This window comes from Paramormyrops kingsleyae, chromosome 1, assembly GCF_048594095.1.
Source record: "Paramormyrops kingsleyae isolate MSU_618 chromosome 1, PKINGS_0.4, whole genome shotgun sequence".
NCBI classification, from domain to species: Eukaryota; Metazoa; Chordata; class Actinopteri; order Osteoglossiformes; family Mormyridae; genus Paramormyrops; species Paramormyrops kingsleyae.
In genome coordinates this window covers 24,613,408-24,631,412 of record NC_132797.1, presented here as the reverse complement: position 1 = coordinate 24,631,412, position 18,005 = coordinate 24,613,408, and the positions used below count along the sequence as shown (strand labels likewise).

The 18,005-nt window shown below is 42.9% G+C and overlaps 1 protein-coding gene across 5 annotated transcripts; it reads right to left on the bottom strand.

The window, feature by feature from the left end:
• Positions 1-175: 175 nt before the first annotated feature.
• Positions 176-15,199, bottom strand: armc3 (armadillo repeat containing 3). Of its 5 annotated transcripts, none has more exons than XM_023800185.2 (19): positions 15,102-15,199; positions 14,717-14,860; positions 14,342-14,435; positions 13,981-14,098; positions 13,714-13,839; positions 13,354-13,422; positions 12,946-13,121; positions 11,706-11,900; positions 10,863-11,046; positions 10,086-10,238; positions 8,259-8,367; positions 7,240-7,489; positions 6,509-6,645; positions 5,563-5,731; positions 5,369-5,469; positions 3,962-4,057; positions 3,466-3,660; positions 1,937-2,099; positions 176-764 (listed from the first exon to the last, which is right to left on the bottom strand). In XM_023800185.2, the coding sequence occupies exons 3-19, from the start codon at positions 14,387-14,389 to the stop codon at positions 558-560; spliced, it is 2,496 nt and encodes an 831-aa protein (XP_023655953.1). In that variant the 5' UTR covers positions 14,390-14,435; positions 14,717-14,860; positions 15,102-15,199; the 3' UTR covers positions 176-557. The 5 variants fall into 5 exon arrangements, with proteins under 5 accessions (XP_023655953.1, XP_023655954.1, XP_023655952.1 ...); XM_023800186.2 differs by having other exon boundaries at positions 14,342-14,432; XM_023800184.2 differs by having other exon boundaries at positions 14,342-14,390.
• Positions 15,200-18,005: the final 2,806 nt, after the last annotated feature.

Genomic DNA, 18,005 nt, shown 5'->3' with positions numbered 1-18,005 from the left:
TTGCAGTCGCAAACTGGTAAAACGTCGCATTTCAGTCGCACGTGTTATGTTACACTTAAAAATATTATTGAAAGTAAAAAAAACATGAGCCTACTCCTGTTTCTAAAGTACAAACTATTACAAATACCTGAGCTCCAACACCATAAAAGTGACAGGATGATTGATAAATAACCTCTAATTCTTTTATTTTTTAATCTTTTATTTAAAACACTCTTTACATAATGAATAGATATTGTCATTAGATTACATTTACAATAGATTATCTTTGATTTACTTAAAAGAGACCTAAAAGTCCAGAAAAATGGAGCTACACTAGTGTATTTTTTGGAAATCACAGTGGAAGTTTTGATAATGACACCTGCTATCGCAAACGGGAATCTGCAGACCTAAAGTGTATCGTTTGATGCCATAAATGTTATGAATCCAAGAAGTTGCATGTGAACTCAGATGTGAATTCAGTTGTAAATAGCAGTGTCATCCATAACTGAGTATGTTCCTCCAAACACCGAAGGACAATGAACGCATACTAAGCGTGTTGGGTGATGCCTCGGTGCTCTTCAGATGGTCTGGTATCGGATGGCTTCCGGTGAATCGCTCCTCATGAGGACACCTGGAGAGTGCATGAGGTCCACTACGTAGGCACGGGGTCGGCCGTAGCATCCGTGGATGTCGGGGGGAGCCTCCGTCAGTCGGACCTTGTTCCAGGCCCGGTTGTACTCCCCACGTTCCAGGCTGCAGCTCAGCCCGATCCTGTCAGCTAGAACCTGGAAAAGTGGTGGAGATTTGGACCTTCCATTAACTCCGCTGTCCACCAACATTGTCATTTTATTACCATTTACACAATTATTGCCGTTGTTACCAAATGCCCATTATTTAATAAGTAATAATGAGCAATAAATAATGATATTCACTCATTCATACTATTTATCTGCTGCTCCCATCAATGCCTACATAGTAAATATTACAACACTCTTTACATTTGCGCTCTGCGTTGATGTTCTCATACTGTACATGTACCTCGATTGTTTTTTTCCACTCAACCTGTCTGTCTCTGCACTTATGCAGCACCGCTGTCTGGGGAATGTTATTTCATGCCACTGTATGCTGGGTTACTGAGTATAGTTGCCACTTGACTTGACTTGGAGGGATGGAAGGGGTGGGGGGTGGGGGGCGATGTGCTCACAGCTGGCTGCTGTATGACCACATTAAATAAGTGCCAGCTTCTTGGAAAGGAGAACGTTCCCCGTCCCCAAGCATCCTGGGAAATTAGCTTTTGGCTGAAGGGTTTGCCCTCGGTTTGCTGATTATGTTAATTGTGCACATAAATCTAAAGTACCGTAATTAATAGGAATTACACCCATAAAACACAATTATTTTTTAATGGAAGCAAAAAAGGCAAAGGCCTTGTTTACACTTGGCTTTAAAATGCGTCTTGGGGGACTGGATGAGAAGTGGATGGCTGAGACACATTGCCATTTACGCCTGTGTCTGTCGCACCTCTCCCGCTGACCGCATGTGTGTAGAATGTTACCGCCTGTGCTACTTGCATTAGAAAGTCAAATCGACCCACACAGTTATTGTGACATCCTCGTCGAAGACGCTTTAGCATAGTACAGCTATAAAAGATATGTGGTCAAGTATGTCCCAGACCACCTCAGCAAGCGGATGGAGTGATAGGACCACAAGGCATCTTGGTGGTCGTTTATGCTTGTATTTAGCGCTGTCTACTTGTAATCTGACTGCCCAAGATGTATTTTAAAGCCAACCGTACCAAGGCCAAAGAAACTGAACGACGAAGTGCTGTCTGGTATCGTCAGCGACCTGCCCAGTGATCCACTCGGGGATCTGCTGAGGGATCAGTCGCTTGTATTCCCAGGTTTCAGAAGCGGATTACATGGCCGTGCAGAGGCCAGGAATAAAGCCGGCGGGCTGGTACCTTGAAGAGCAGGGCTCGGTGGGAGAACGTCCCCTTTTTGATCATCCCGACAGGGATGACGTTGGACTGGAGCTGCAACTTCAGCTCGCTGAGATGTATCTCCCACATGAAGCGGTCCAGCTCATCCCGGGCCACAGTGCCACCCATGGCGTCGCTCACCAACCTGTGTACCGGCAGAGCAGTATACACACAGTCCAGCTACTAATGTATTATTCTTATTTTTAACAATGTATTTAATCATATAATACTACAATATTCTGTTTCAGGGAATTCTATTTGTGTACTGTGTACTTTTTACATCTGTCTGCGCAATGTTTATTTGGTTTGCACTGCTTGCTGCCATGGGTCCATGGGAACGAGGCATGGTGCAGGCAGGCAAGGAAGGTGACGATCCACTTGCGGCTCCACAAGACAACAGGGGGTTTATTTTCAGATAATGAGAACACTGGGAACACTACAAACAAAAAGACCACGAGGGGTCAAAACTAAAAGAGGGTACAAAGAAAACTAACAGAACCAAAAAAAAAAAAAAAGCCCTACCATGAGAAAACTGGTAATAAAGAGAACAGGCAGGGATGCAACCATATCACCCAGCAAAGACCCAACATCAGGGAACATAGTCAGTGACTCCACAGTGAACAGAGCAGGATCCGGTACTTAAATACAGAGGGCTAACAAGATAATGCAGAACAGGTGAGAACAATCAACAAGGGCTGGCACAAGAAAACAGGCAACAGGTGGAACTAATAGCAATTAAACACAGAAACTAGAGAGCCCAACAAATAAGAACTAGGAAACATTGACTGGGAATAAAACACTAGGAACAGAACACAAGGATAATTAAACAGAAACAGAAAGGAACAAAATAGAACACAAGCAGGGAAAACCTAGGACAAGAAAAGGAATACAAAAGAAACACTAGGGAACAATATTTACTAAAGACAAAAAACAGAGGTGGCTGGACTCAAACACATGATCAAGGGGGTTATAGGTGCACACTCAGCCCATAGAGCCATGCGGCAGTCTAGGGAGCTGGGGAAACACACTAAGGACTTACACAATAAGGAGGACAGGACGGCCAGTGACACCTGCTGGCCAAATGGGGAGTAGACACGAAAGGCTGGGACAGACGAGTACAGACCCTGACAGTTTGTATTGTCTCTGTAGATTGTTCATTTCACACAATATGTATGTTTGACTGTGAACTACGTTCTACCTGCTGTATGCACAAGACAGAACATGCACTTTGCAGTTCATCATTCTAGCAAATGTAATTATTGAAATTCAAGCTATGCAAGTCTGTAGGTAATAATGCTTCTCTGCTTTCTATATATTTGTTATATATTGTATTGTTTAATATTGGTATTTTAACTTGTTCTACTTTCTTACTGTCTTGGAACAACTGTAACCACATAATTTCCTCAGGGATTAATAAAGTATTCTGATTCTGTTTCTGATTCTGATACAGCTTAGATAACAGTGAAGGGCATATTTGTACACAGTAGGGGTTTTGGGGGCTGGTCACTCACTTAGCCAAAGTGACACAGCGGTCCCTCTCGTCACGTAGAGGCAAAATAGTCCTGCCGGCCCCCAGGACCAGGCCATGGAGATCAGAATCACACTGCTGCGTCCACGGCTTCACCCCCGAAGCATCAGGCTGAGGTCCGCTCTCATCCTTATCCTTCCGCCTGTCCTCCTCTCTCCTGACCTTGCTCCTAACTTTACTACCCAGACGGCGGAAGAAGAAAGTCAAAAGCTACCCAGGAGCTGTGGGTCGGATGGGCTCGGGGGGCAGCGTTGAAAATGCTGTTAGCTGTCCACATTCGCCTTTTACTACAGTGCAAACAGAGCTTCAACACACACAGTTCTTTGTCACACAAAGAAATTTGAGAGAGATAGACTTGCAATGCCACCAACACAAATAGATCTTTGACACATGTAGAGGTTAGAACAGCAGTCACCTGTTCTGTCAATGCAGTGATGCCCAGATGTGGATATGCAGTGTAAGCAAATGCAGGCACGCACCTGGGGGATCTCACACCGCTCTTGTTCAGGACGGTCGAGGAACGGGAAGGGCTTGGGTCATCTTGCAGTTTATTGTCGGAGGACTCAGTGGGTACCCTAGAACGTACAATTAGTTGTTCGTTATATCAAAATTGGCCTCTCGGGCCTTGATACCGACCAGCTGTGCCAACAAACGCTTCACCTCTCGTGGCTGGGCAGGCAGTATAATGACTAAGAACATGGTACCAGCAGGGCTCTTGCTGTTGTACCTTTGAAGGGCATGAATCTGAACTGGAACAGGTAATATACAGCTTCATAAATGTATACAATGGAAAAAAATATACATTGTGAGCAATAAAGCGGCTTTGTGTTCAAAGATATAGGCAACACTAATAAGCAGAACAGAAATGAATGAAATAAAAAGGCAGCATCACCTCACAAATTCACCATGCACCTCCATTCAATTTATACGATACATTTGCAGCATAATAAACAGCATGGCTCCCCCTGTCCCACAATGCACTGCATGCTCTGAGGGCCCCAAACTGCAGAGTTTGAAAGGGGGAAAACTCAGCTGAAGGGCTAAACCAAAGCTGGAATAATTACATTTTCATCACAAGCAGCTTTTATCCGCACTTGGCTAAAACAGTAACAGGGACTGGTTCAGATCCTTGGACAGTGAGGGGGAGGGGGAGGGGGGGTGTCATATCTACTGAACCTTCTTGTCAAAATCATGGGACTAGACAAATGTGGTATATATGAACTAGAGCCCAGTGAAGAGAGTCAGCGTGCCTATAACCCAATGCCATACCGTTAACATAGTCTGCCTCACAATTACCCAACAATGCCTGTTAGCAGGGCTGCCTTTTAGCATTCAGGTGGTATCTAGCCAGAGGAGAGTTTAATGACGCGAAAGTTCCAGGTTTTAAATCCTTTTTGAAATGCGGCTGTGCTGCCCTTTACCACCAACAACGAGCCCTTTGCTTTCCAGCAATTTAATTCCACCAAATTAGCCAGAAACAAAATGACGGATTTCGCTGCCGACAAAGGTGCAGTTACTGGCCGCGGCAAAAGTTACGAATAAAAGTTGTGCTGCCAGGCTAATGTTTCTGCACACATGCACACTGCTGCCTTTTATTTAATTTGTTGTTTAGAGGTTGATGCTATTTAAAATAGTACAACATGTGGATATATTGTTGTTCTTGTTTCCTCTGGCTGCGTGATGCGTATTCTGATGGCATTACCATCAGCCTTCATATTTAACGAGACCTTTTATATTTCCACCTCTCTTGGAAAAAAACAAGGCAAGATCAGAAGAGTTTTTTGAGTTTTATGCTCAGCCTGTGGTATCTGAGGCGACAGATGAGTAAAAATGTCTGTCATACAGTAAGTGGGTTATGGGGAGAAAAAAACAAAACGCTGACTTACAGGTGGTCTGGTTTACCACTGACCGCGATGACTGGCCGGTGCTGGCTGACGTTCTGTTTGGCCAGATCCTCCAGAGGAAGAACCCGTTGACCTGGCCGCGCCTATGGAAGAATCCCAGAGGGAAGGGGCTAAAGGACAGGTGGCCTGAAGGGCGGGGGGGGATGCCTGAGGGGAGGTTAACCACCATTAACCACCTGTCCGGGATCATAAAATCCGTCGGCAGTGATGTCGGACGACGTCAGCTGACCGCTCAGGCTGTACTTGACTGACAGGTTGCTGTCCAACAGCTGCTGAAATGCAGCTTCGCTGAACCTATTCCTGCGGTTTACTGACATGTTAATGTCCTGTAGGATTTCTAGGGCTCTGTTAAACAATAAATAAAAAAAAAGTTTTCAGCACTCTATATTTTATCAGCTTATATAAATTATACGAGAAATTGAAGTCAGGTACGACTTTGAGCCAAATGTAGGTGCATTTTTGGTGTTTTAAATGACCCTTTAAGAGGTCTTCAAAAAAAAATTCTTTATACGATTGATAGACGCCTGTGTTCTGTTTATCACTGAATATCTGACATTTCAGCCATCATTGACAAGCAAGACCCAAAATAATACACATTCTTGATGTCAAGAAAGTACACCAAAAAATACACTTGAGCAAATGGTCTGGTATATTAAGTTAATAATAAGTTATTGTAAAATAATGTACTGTGCTTTTGAATATCCTCTCCATCATCAAAGGGTGTTTCTCAATATCCATATTTGATCATACTTGTGTTCTCAGGTACCTGTTTTATGTCATCATCCATTGCCAAAGACTAGTTCCAATACTAAGAGCAGAAGTACAGAGGAACGGTAAAAATCCCCGGACGTCATTCTTGCCCCTCCCCAAATATCAAGGATACATCGGTTGCATCCTCGCTAAATGAGACCAATCCCATGATTCATTGGGCCCCAAGTTCATTCTTGAGTGGCAGGTCAGCAAGACCGCTCTTACCAAGACCACAAGTACGATCTTTGCGTTCTTGGTATTGAGAAACACCCAGGGGTTCTAGGCAGCTAATGTTATGCTGTAATGCCACCTAGTGGCAGTTTTGATAGCACTCTTCCCAGTTCCTTCAGGTTAATAATGACGGTAATTCACCCCAGCTTGTACATCTCAGTGGCTGTAGGCTCATCGTTGGCGCACACACGAACAGCCCAGCAGGCATTGCGACAGATCTCACTGTCTTTGGAGTTCAGCAGTTTGACCAGAGGGACTAGGCCTCCCGCGTTCCTAAACTACACATTAGAGACGCAACACGTTAAATCCAACACACATGAAAAATAGCTAGTTCTGAGTACTGGGGGAGGGGGGAGCATCTGCAATGCAATATTTACCCTTCCAGCCCAGCCAATTTTATTGAGTGCCGCTTTTGCTAAGACAGTTACGCAAAATCTGCAACAAATTTCCCAGAACACCCCACTCCCCGGCTCAGCAAATTGTCCTGAGGACCCCTCCAGTTGTGAGACCCCTCCTCCACCGCCTGCTGAGTACTATGCCAGTCTCCTCGCCTAATAGACAGCAAATAACAAATACCTGTGAAATAATACTTATATTATAAGCTTGTTGATTCACTATTCCATAATGTCTTTATCTTTAAATCTGTGATTATTCTTTTTGAAAAGTAACCATGCTTTACTGGATATATATATATATATATATATATATATATATATATATATATATATATATATATATATATATATATATATATATATATATATATATATATGTACATATATATATATATATACACACACACACACACACACACACACACACACATATCGGTCACTGAACAGAAATGAAGATAAATAATGAGAATGTTTTACCTCCTTTCTGCCGTCAGCATCACAGGCCAGAGCAGCCACCACCAGGGCTGCGCTGGTGAGCGCGTGAGCATCAGCCGCCTGCAGGGTCCCCACCAGGCACTGCATGCCGCCACGCGCCAGGATGCTGCGGCGTAGAGGCTCCTGGGCCGCCATGTTGGCGAGGACGGCCGCCGCATGAAGCATGGCCCCCGGCCGAGGGTCCTGCAGCAGTTGCACCAGAGGCCCCACCCCCTCTGCCTCATACACCGCCCTGTTGAGGGACACGGGGCGGTCGCCCCAGCCTTCTTACAGCTACCGCATGACCAATTAACATAGCTAGCTGTGTGACCAATTAGCTTCAGCCAGCCATGCGATCAATTACCTTCAGCTAGCCAAGTTACCATTTAACTTCATTTAGCTGCAAGACCAACTAGCCAACTGACTAATTAGGTTCAGCTAGCCAAGTTACCAATTAGCTTCTGTTAGCTGCGTGACCAGTTAGCTTTAGCAGCCAGGTTACCAATTAGTTTCGACTAGCCAAGTCATCAATTGGCCTCGACTAGTTATATTAGTATTTCGCTATTTGGCACAACAGCAGGAGCTGTAACGGAACATAACCACTGATCCATCATACAACCGATTCCATTATTGCTTTCTAAATGGAGATGTAGCAGAGTTCTCAGACACAGAAATATCTCAAAACCTTTGAATAAATAAAATTCTTAGGTAATCACCATTAAGTTAATGGTCAGGTTAATGTAAAGAGAACCTTAAGGTTCTCTTTACAGGGTTGGCAACTCAAGCTTTCAAACTATCAAAATATCACAGCAAAGCTATACTATTGCATTATAAAGCTTAAATTAGCTACATCACAAGCACTGGGGCAGTTTGCAAACCCTACAAACTATTTACAAGGTAATAAAACTTACATGCATCTAGACTTGTGCAGACTAGTCTTGAACTGAAAATTTTACTCCAGCCAGCTGACCAAGGTTGGCAACCCTGACTTAATTGTCTCTTGCTACTGGTGTGTCACTCACTGGGAGTTGGGCGGGCTGCCATTGGTCAGTCTGGACAAAGCCTGGGCAGCAGCCTCCCTCTGCTCTCCACTCTCATTGGCCAGGAGTGGGATTATGGCCCGGATCCCATCTGAAAGACACAGACAGGCCACACCTAATCTTTTATGAGGTCTTTCAGATCAAAGCAAGCCGTACACTTTCACAGATAACAATGGCATGATTCAGGGTAAAATATGAATCATAATTTTTTTCACTCTGAATCAAGATTATGATTTTCTCTCATGATTCTTGAGTAATTTACCAACTGTGTCATTTCCTTATAATTATTATTTTGCATTACATGGCTGTCTTTATGAAGATGGAACAAACAGTACAGATGTATAATTTAAAATATAGAAAAAGTCTGATCATTTTTATCAATATTCAAAGTTATCAGTATTAAACCTGCTTCTGAAATAATGTAGAGTACCACATTGTATCAATATTCAAAGTTAGCAGTATTAAACCTGCTTCTGAAATAATGTAGAGTACCACATTGTATAAATATTCAAAGTTAGCAGTATTAAACCTGCTTCTGAAATAATGTAGAGTACCACATTGTATCAATATTCAAAGTTCGCAGTATTAAACCTGCTTCTGAAATAATAGAGAGTACTACATTATACCACTCTCCATTGTAAAGGAGAGCTCATTAACTACTTAAAGAGGACTCAAAGCACCAGCCCATGAAGTGTTTATAATAAATTATTATTATCTGGCCCGTAGATCGATCATTCATTTTCCACAGAATAAAAAACCATTTTTGCTAATTTGTGCCAGCAAGCTTGTTAAGTTTCACCGCTTTTTCTGAATAAAAAGAAAATATCCACCTATCTTCATGCAACTTGGTTTTCCTTACTGCTATGCGCTCTAACCTGAAATGCTGTATTCAAATCTGCCTTGTTAAAAGTTAAAAGGATAGGTTGCGTCATGTACGATCAATATATTTGATCATATAGTATTTTTACTTTTGATATTTAAGTACTTTTAAACCAGGTATTTTTTACTTTTATTTAAGTAGTATTTTGCTGGATTACTTTTACTTTTTCTTGCGTTATCTTCTGGGGTGGTATCTGCAGTTTTACTTAAGTACGAAAATTTAATATTTTTTCCACAACTGCCCCCACAGTCGACAATTTGTATCATTGTTACCCCCCTCCCCCGCTACAACTTTTACCGTTGCCACTCCACCATCAACATCTTTCACCGTCTCCACCTCCTCCACCTGAGGGACAACTTCACTACTGGTACATGAAGAGTCTAGTATTGTCTGAGGTGATACATGGTATAAAAACTTTACGAAGCACTGCTCTGAGGTACATAAGCATTTAGTAAGATTTACTGCAGGAATAAGCAGTGTTGCTCAACCCAGTCCTCAGTGAACCTCAGACAGTCCACACTTTTGCTCCCTCCCAGTTCCCAAAACACTTGTACCAGGTATTCAATGTTCTTGATTGTTCAGTTTGTTCTTGATTTTTCAGATTGTTCTTGATTGTTCAGTTTGTTCTTGATTGTTCAGATTGTTCTTGATTGTTCAGATTGTTCTTGATTGTTCAGTTTGTTCTTGATTGTTCAGATTGTTCTTGATTGTTCAGATTGTTCTTGATTGTTCAGTTTGTTCTTGATTGTTCAGATTGTTCTTGATTGTTCAGTCTGTTCTTGATTGTTCAGTTTGTTCTTGATTGTTTAGCTGAGGTGTGCTGGGAGGTGGGAGGGACTGTCTGGGGGTCCCCAAGTACTGGGATGAAAAACACTGCTTAATTGGGAAACATCTGAAGGTTAGGAGCACAGCACAGTAGGAGGCCTCACCCAGCTGCCTGAACCTGTCTTTGCTGGCACCATTCTCACTCATGCCGGTCACTGCCTGGCAGGCGGCAGCCCGCACGTGGCCATTCTCCGTGGCCAGGAGGTTAACGAGAGCGCTTTCCACATCATGTTCATGCAGGAGTTTCCGGTTCTCACCTGGGAAACGCACTGATCAGCGACGGTCTGTACATGTCAAACGAACATCTTTTTCTATCTAGACTGCCCATCACAGGTGAAAAACAGTAAGTACTGACATTGAAACTGAGAAAAAGGACTTTGAAGATTTTTGACTGTCTACCCCAGGGACATAGACACTTAGTAAAATTGTGCGCTTACCCCCCGCGCCCTCCCCCACCAAAATTGACCAGGCACATAGCCAGTTTGTACTCCCCTCAAAATTTGCCAGCCCCCTCAAAATTGATTTCTGGCTACAGGCCTGGTCCTCCTGGAAAAGTATCAGGTAGGTAAATGATACTGTGCTTATTAAACTGAGCATAGCAACAATAAGACGTTTTCTCATAAGATAAAACAGGGCCTAAGAGGACTCAATTTTAATAAACTATGCAATTACAGTGTTTCGCCTTTGGGTGGCAGTATAAAACACACCTAGCTTAACCTTAGCAGAAAGAATACCTACATAGTTAAAGAAAGTAACCCTCTCCTCCACATGCACAGGAAGAAACTCGGCCCACGCACATTTATAACCTGTATAGCTCCCCCCTCCCTGAAACACGCACACGCGTGCGCACCCACACCCCCGGGAAGAGGCGGCTGCCCCACCGCTCCTGGCCATCCTGGAAACAGCCTTGGCCGCCGCGCTCAGCACCTCCGGGGGAGCAGGAGAGGCGAGAAACTGCAGAAGCTGGTCCAGCTTCCCAGATTCCCGGAGGAATGGCAAGGAAGCAGCATCCTCCATGCAGTTGGAGATCACCCTCATGGCCTCAGCGTGCAGGTCACTGTGCTCCTGAGGGTGTGAGCCCAGGTCACACACCTATCCTACTCTGACACTGGAAACACCTTCACTTGGATTCCCCTCAGACCTCAACTGGACTGATTCCAACCAAAAAAATCAAGCTTTATATTCTTAGACATCAAATCCTCATTTAAACTGTATGCTTAGATATCCAATTTCAGAAATGAATGCCCTGACAGAAAGTTCTGGAAGAATGCCTTATATTTTCTGAGATCCAGCAATTCATTTTGTCCTCTGTAGAGGACAGTATTTTTTTGCTCATATCTCTCATACTCTACATGCCGTTCTATTAAGTCCTATTGTTCCTTAAAGAGGACATTTAGGGCTTTAAGATGACATCACATCTGTCACACCCCGAAGGGTGTCAAATCAAAATTTTAACTATTAAAAATGTTTATTTTCCTTGAATCTCCTGAGGATATATGGTTACCAGAAGTTGGTAACTAATAATAATATCTGAGAAATAATTAAAACGTACTAGATATGTCCTAGAAAAACATCAATTTACAGCATGCATGGCATCATAAGATGGAGTGAGGAACACGGAGAATACAGGACATACAATGGAGACAATGAATTAAGATTCTCACTGGACAGGCTTTAAAGAGCATTACTGGCTAGTGCTTGTTAACAAAGGCTGCGAGTCTCACTCTGGATGACAGAAGCTCCAGCAGCTGGTGGAAGCCCTGCCCCCCCCGGAGGGCGGAGCGCGCCTCTGCGTCGGAGGTGACCCTCTCCAGCGTGCGCAGGACTAGCTGCTGGATGACGGGGAATTCGGACTGCAGGAGGTGCAGCAGGGGTGGGATGCCGTCGAGTTTGCACACGGCTGAGCAGTTCGGGAGGTCCTGCCAGAGCATAGATACACGTACGGACACAGACACCGGTTAGACATGAGTCCCCAGCCCACAACCCGGATGGGAATTCTCCCGGTTAGCCACTCCGGCATTCGTACAGACAGATGTCAGCATTAAGAAAGATGGGAAGGGCCAGTCCTGACACGTACAGATGCGGGCCGACACATTGCCGCGGCTCAGGCTGCTGGAACAGAACACATCGTATATTTACTTTATTTTGTTCGCAGAGGCTTTTCTGCAGAGTGAGGCGAAGTGTGGCAGATAATATATCACAAACAAGCAGCTGTCGAGGATATATATAATACTCAGCGGCCAATTTACTAGATACACCTGCTCGTTAACGCAAACAGCCTTCTCCTACAAACAGAGAACCATGTGGCTGCAACTGAATACACACAGCAATGCAGACAGAATACGGAGGTTTATTTAGTGCCCCGTAAACCTTTATACTGGCCAATATGCATACATCTAAGCATTTTTGAACATGGTGTTTCTGTTGGTGCCAGACATGAAGGCTCCACCATCCTAGACACAGTCATCGCCCTGTGATTTTAATACGCCACGGTGTCTATAGTTTATAGACAAAAGTGCGATCAACCACGAAACATGCAGTCAACGACATTTCTGTAGCCAAGATATCTTGTTGAAGAGGGAGGTCAGAGCAGAGCGGCCAGACTCGTCAAAGCGAACAGGAAGGCCGCAAGTGCAAGAATAACAGCTCAGCACAACAGCGGTGTACGGAACGGCTTGTCTGAACACACCACTCGTCTACTCTCGAAGTGGTAGGCTGCAATAAAACACTTCAGAGGAGTAAAAGACTGTCTTCCTGCCACGTGAGCACTCCACAAAGAAGGATGTAAACAGAGTTGATTAAAAATACAAAATACCTGAGAACATTCCTGGAAGTCATACGCTGAAGTGTATTATGAATTAATGAATAACACTACAGTGTCTGACACTGATACTAACCTGCTATCTTTGACTTATCATCCTGCCTGAACATCAGGCTGCCTTCCCTAACCTTAAGTCATCTTACCTGAACAAGGTTATAAATGCATTCTAGAGAATTCTTCTGCACATCAGGATCTGGACTCGACAGGAGATGGATTAGTGGATCCAATCCATTGTTGTCACAAATTCGGATCTTGTTGGTAAATTCAGTGGACAGGGCGGCCAGACACAAGGTGGCAAATTCATGGACAACAACATCATCTACAAGTAGAACACAAAGCAACCCAAATTCTAATCTTCAACATGGAATAAACACATAACCTGACTACATGATTATGAGACCAGCTGTCTTTGATTTAACTACTTGATTACAGTGATAGAATGCTTTACAAGATACAATCATTTTCACATTAAAAATTTATTGTTTCTTAAGAGCCTTTGTAAGTTGCCAAGCGACACATATACAAAACAGCAGCAACTTCATTTATCATACCGTCTGGTGACAATTTGCTGATAACTAAAGGTATGATATCCATTTTCTTCAAAACTCCTTTTACATCATCTGTTGATAAGACAACAAAACAAAAAATACCATGTGTCTAGGCCAGGCAGTATGGTGGTTAGGGATGCACAAAACATTTATGGCCAGATGTTTGAACTGCTTCAGTAAACCTAAACTTGGGATTTTCAATTGCTTCAGTATACCTTAACATGTTCAACTTACATCAGCATAAATAATTTAAAAGTAGAAGTTGATGGTGTATCACTTAGATTCTACTTGGTAATTTAATGCAATCATGTGACCAGCTCCCTGACAGACCATGTGACCAGCTCTGCTTAGTCAAATACTTACTGTTAGATGACATAACCCCCAAGGCCATAACAGCGTTCCTGCTCACTAGACTGTCCCCGTGAGATAATAGATGGCATAAAGGTTCCATAACTCCCAGCCCTACCAGTGAGCTCTTGTTTTCATCACCTACGGGGGCAGAGAAGTTACCTTGGGATTCAATTAATACAGCAAAGGTAAAGGTTTGATTACCGCACTGCTGGACAGGATACTGACAGTAACAATTCATCCCATCAGACATGAAAAGACACACTGAGCAACATGGTGCACCTTTTTCTGCGTATCTCAGGATGGCTTCACATGCTTTGGCCACGACTTCCTCTTCAAGGGAGCTCAGCATCAGGATCACGGTGGCTGCCTTCTTGCTCTCGATTGACAGAGGGTCAAACTGTTTGGGAGTTCAGGCAGTTTAGCCAAATATGAAGCGCCTCTGACAGTGACCAAAGCAGGTTTGTGAGTCCCACTTGATCTATATTAGTGTGGATGTTCTCGTAGGTAGGAGGGATTCTACCAAAATTGAACTAATGTAATTTGTCATACCATATATCTTACATCCTCCTTAGAGGATTCTAAAGCCCTTAACTGGCAGTTATCGGTCCTGTCCAGTGAGTTAAGACAACGGCTCTCTTACTGTATCTTTGGAGGGAGTCTCAGGCTCTTTCCTCACTTTCTTCCCCATCCTGAAGAAATGTCAAAGATAGGTGCATGTTTTTCCGAGAGGCCTGCTGACATTAACATATTAATTGTGAATCCTATCTCTGGTTCCTAGCATATATATATATATTATACATACACATATTATGGACTTCCATCAGATAATGTAGTTAAGATAATTATAATTTCGTACAGTATCATGCAGTATAAATGTAAAGATAATTTAAGACTAGCTCTTTGTAAACCATTTGCAGTGGATTCGCTAAGCGGCTTATTATCGCTTAGATAATGAACACACGCCTTTGCAGACTGATAACGTCGCGCATGAAAGGTACCCACGTAATCTACGTACTTATTGTTTAGAAATGCTTTATGAAATCCTGGGACCTGTAACTCCGGTGAAGGGGACGGAGGGGATGAGAAGCGCGTGCTGCGGTGCAGTGCGTGCCCTGGGTCACGAGGTCCGTTTACTCTGCGTGCGGCGCTCGCTGCTTCACTTTAAAAGACGAAATCATCTTTTGAAACTTGTCCGCAGTTATTATACAGGAATATATACCATGTTTATACCTGCAAAATTTTAAGCCAGTTATGCAACATAAAAGGAGACACCGTTGCCCATCTCATTATTTCCTCTCCAGTTTATTAAAATATTTTTAACTTAATAAATAATTGAAAATTAGTTTATGTTAACAGTATCGTTATGTTGTGCGTCTCAATAATACATAACAGTTTATCACCTGATTTATCTATTCCGGCAGTTCTGGGTGTTTCGAGGGTTCGAGATCCTCTGTTGACACTGGTTGCTAAGAAACGGACGCCGAGTTTAGCGCCGCCCCCGGAAGCCCGAGGATGAATGAAGCTCGTGCATCCCCAGGAAATGGGGACAAGGGGACAAGTGTATTCTGAGAAGTTTGTTTAACCACCTGTAGATGCCAATCAAAGTAAGTAAGTAGGGGCAGGGTCTGTCCTTTTAGCAAAACAAGCAGAAAGAATTATAAAAGTGATGTGTGGCATTTCTATCACGTGTTTATTAAATGGGGCCTGCATTGTGAAGCCGGATTTGCTGGTCAGCTAGATACCTCGCCAGATTTAAGGTGGCTCAGCTTAAACGGATTTTATCTTCATTCACTTATATTTAGCTCAGACTACCTTAAATCCAACAAGTCATCTTGCTAACACAAACATCCAGCTTTGTGCTACAGGCCCCTGGTGAAAAATCATACACTGGGTAGTTATTTATTATGGTATTATTACTTCCATTACCCTGACTGGGATAACAGGATGAAAGGTGGACAGATGTTGTTGTAATTAAGGCTATTTCCTCAGTCGAGTTATGATGTCGAGCAGTACGTGCATGCAAATCCCTACATCTCCAACACATATCTTTAAATGAGGATTCATTATGGCCAAGTAAAGGTGATTAGAGATTAGAGAGGGAGAGAAACATCTAGGACAGGTACTGCTAGGTCAGTGGGCAAGACCTTAGTGTCATGGCAGAATTCTCTTCAGTGTTCAAATAATCAGATATGCATATATAAAACTAACTGCAGTATAAATGACCTATGCATGAAATCTAATATTACTTTTGTATTATAAGTGCTGACTCATTACATGCAAGCTTTAAATATTCCATAGGCAGTTTTTGAAGAAGGATAATTGGCATGGGGGCTAAAATACTCAGAACTTGGCTTAAAATACTTGGGCTATAGCCCTGAGTGATGGGACCTAACGGTGCCCATGTATGAAACCAAAACCTTTGGCATTCCTTTCTCTATAAGTCCTGAGTATTCGCGCATGGAATGTGTGGCTGTACCGTGCCCTACTTGCCTACTGTTACAATCTTAATATACAAACTTTTGTACAGTATAGGGTGTATTATTTTTAATTTTGGAATTGTAGTCAGCTGACTTTTTGTCATGTGGCACAAACATCATTGTGCATGCATCATTTTTTTGCATCCATTGCTGAGAATATAAGTAAATATACAATTAGATTTGTATATAAATATCTGTGCAGATTAGCCTCAGAGTGAATCCACATAAAAACATCAATGGCATTGAAATTATTGAGCTACAAATTAATTAAAGACTAAATTTTAAGTTTGTATGTGACACATCACAATGTAGATCAAGGGCAAGGGACTGGTTTTAAGTGGTTTTCTGTTGCCATGGTGATGCCTCTACCCATGAACACCTTTCTTAATGAAATCTAGGTGGCCTTAATTGGATTGATTAGGCAGTTTTGGATGAGCAGGGCCAAAGGAGAAGCCAAATGAGTGGTGTGAGGATTTCTGAGGCGTCTGATATTTTGTCTGTATCATTGAGGCACCCCCTATGGCCCAGATTTGAGCTGCAGGGGATAGTAGAGGCAAACTCAGGAGAACCATGAAGGTGGACCTGGATGCAAAGTAAACACAGGGGACAGGCAGGAGGTCTGGTAATGTCAGCAAGGTTCTGGAGCCAGGAAAGTAAGATCAAACACTGAAAGTACACAGTGAGGCTCGGCTGGAGGAAGAACGCATGTAGAGAAGGTTATGAAACGGGTAGCAGATAAACAAAGCCATGGTGGAAAGAGATGTCTGGCGTAGGACAAGGAAAACCTAGCAGGACAAATCTGAACCATAAAGCCAAAGCAGGAGATGAGACAAACAAAATGTTTAAGGAAATGGTAGTGAGAACAAGTGGTGAATTCCATACAGTCTAGTGAGTATTGAGAGATCTATGTCAGCCAAAATGACATGACTTATTTTGTTGTTCTGATCTTTTTATATTTTTATTACTAAACTCCTACTTCCCAGTTTCAGCTGCCACCATATTAACATTTAATGGAATTTAAAATGTGGATGTAACATTGGTTCAGTGGGTATCAATGCTGCTTCACACTTTCAGGACTGGGTGTTTAAATCCTGCATCTCCATCCTGCACATAGGATATACTTGTTGAATGGTAATGTGTGTCCTGAGATGAAGTGGAATCCTATTCAGGGTGTACCCCTGCCTTGGGCCCTATGCGACCTGGCATTGGTTCTAGGCCCAGGTTTGCATTTGCAGAAAAAAAATAATCTAAATGGCACGGGAAATAGGGCCAAGAAACAATTTACAGAAATAAAGAGACAAAATAAGAGGGAGATCAATTAAATTTTTTATAAAATTACTAGGAAAATATGGGCGTATGTCTTCATTGTGATGATCTAGAGAAAACCCCCGCCACTGCACTTGAAACAAGATTATTCCAGCATGAGAGTGAATCGAGACATGCGCAACAACGCTGAGCCCGAGCGACTGCCATAGAAGGCAAGCGGAATTAAATCCCCTTGGTTCGCGGAACAAAGGCGATATATGGTAAATGGCAGGATATGAGACGATATGCATAATTTTAAGGCCGATTGTTTTGATGTCTCTTTCCACCCGTACGCTCCCGCAATTTCCCCACTAATGGTGGACTTGTTGAGTCTTCTGCTTTTAATTATTGTGCCGAATTTTAATTTTGCTCCCATTGTCTCGTTGTACTGTTCTAAGGCAAATGCACGTCCGATTGGACACTACAAAGATTTCATCATTGCACGCCCACGTTTTAAACCACTAGTAATAGATGCACGATTTTTTTGGGTTTTCAGTGCTGACTCCCCCTTCAGAATCGGCA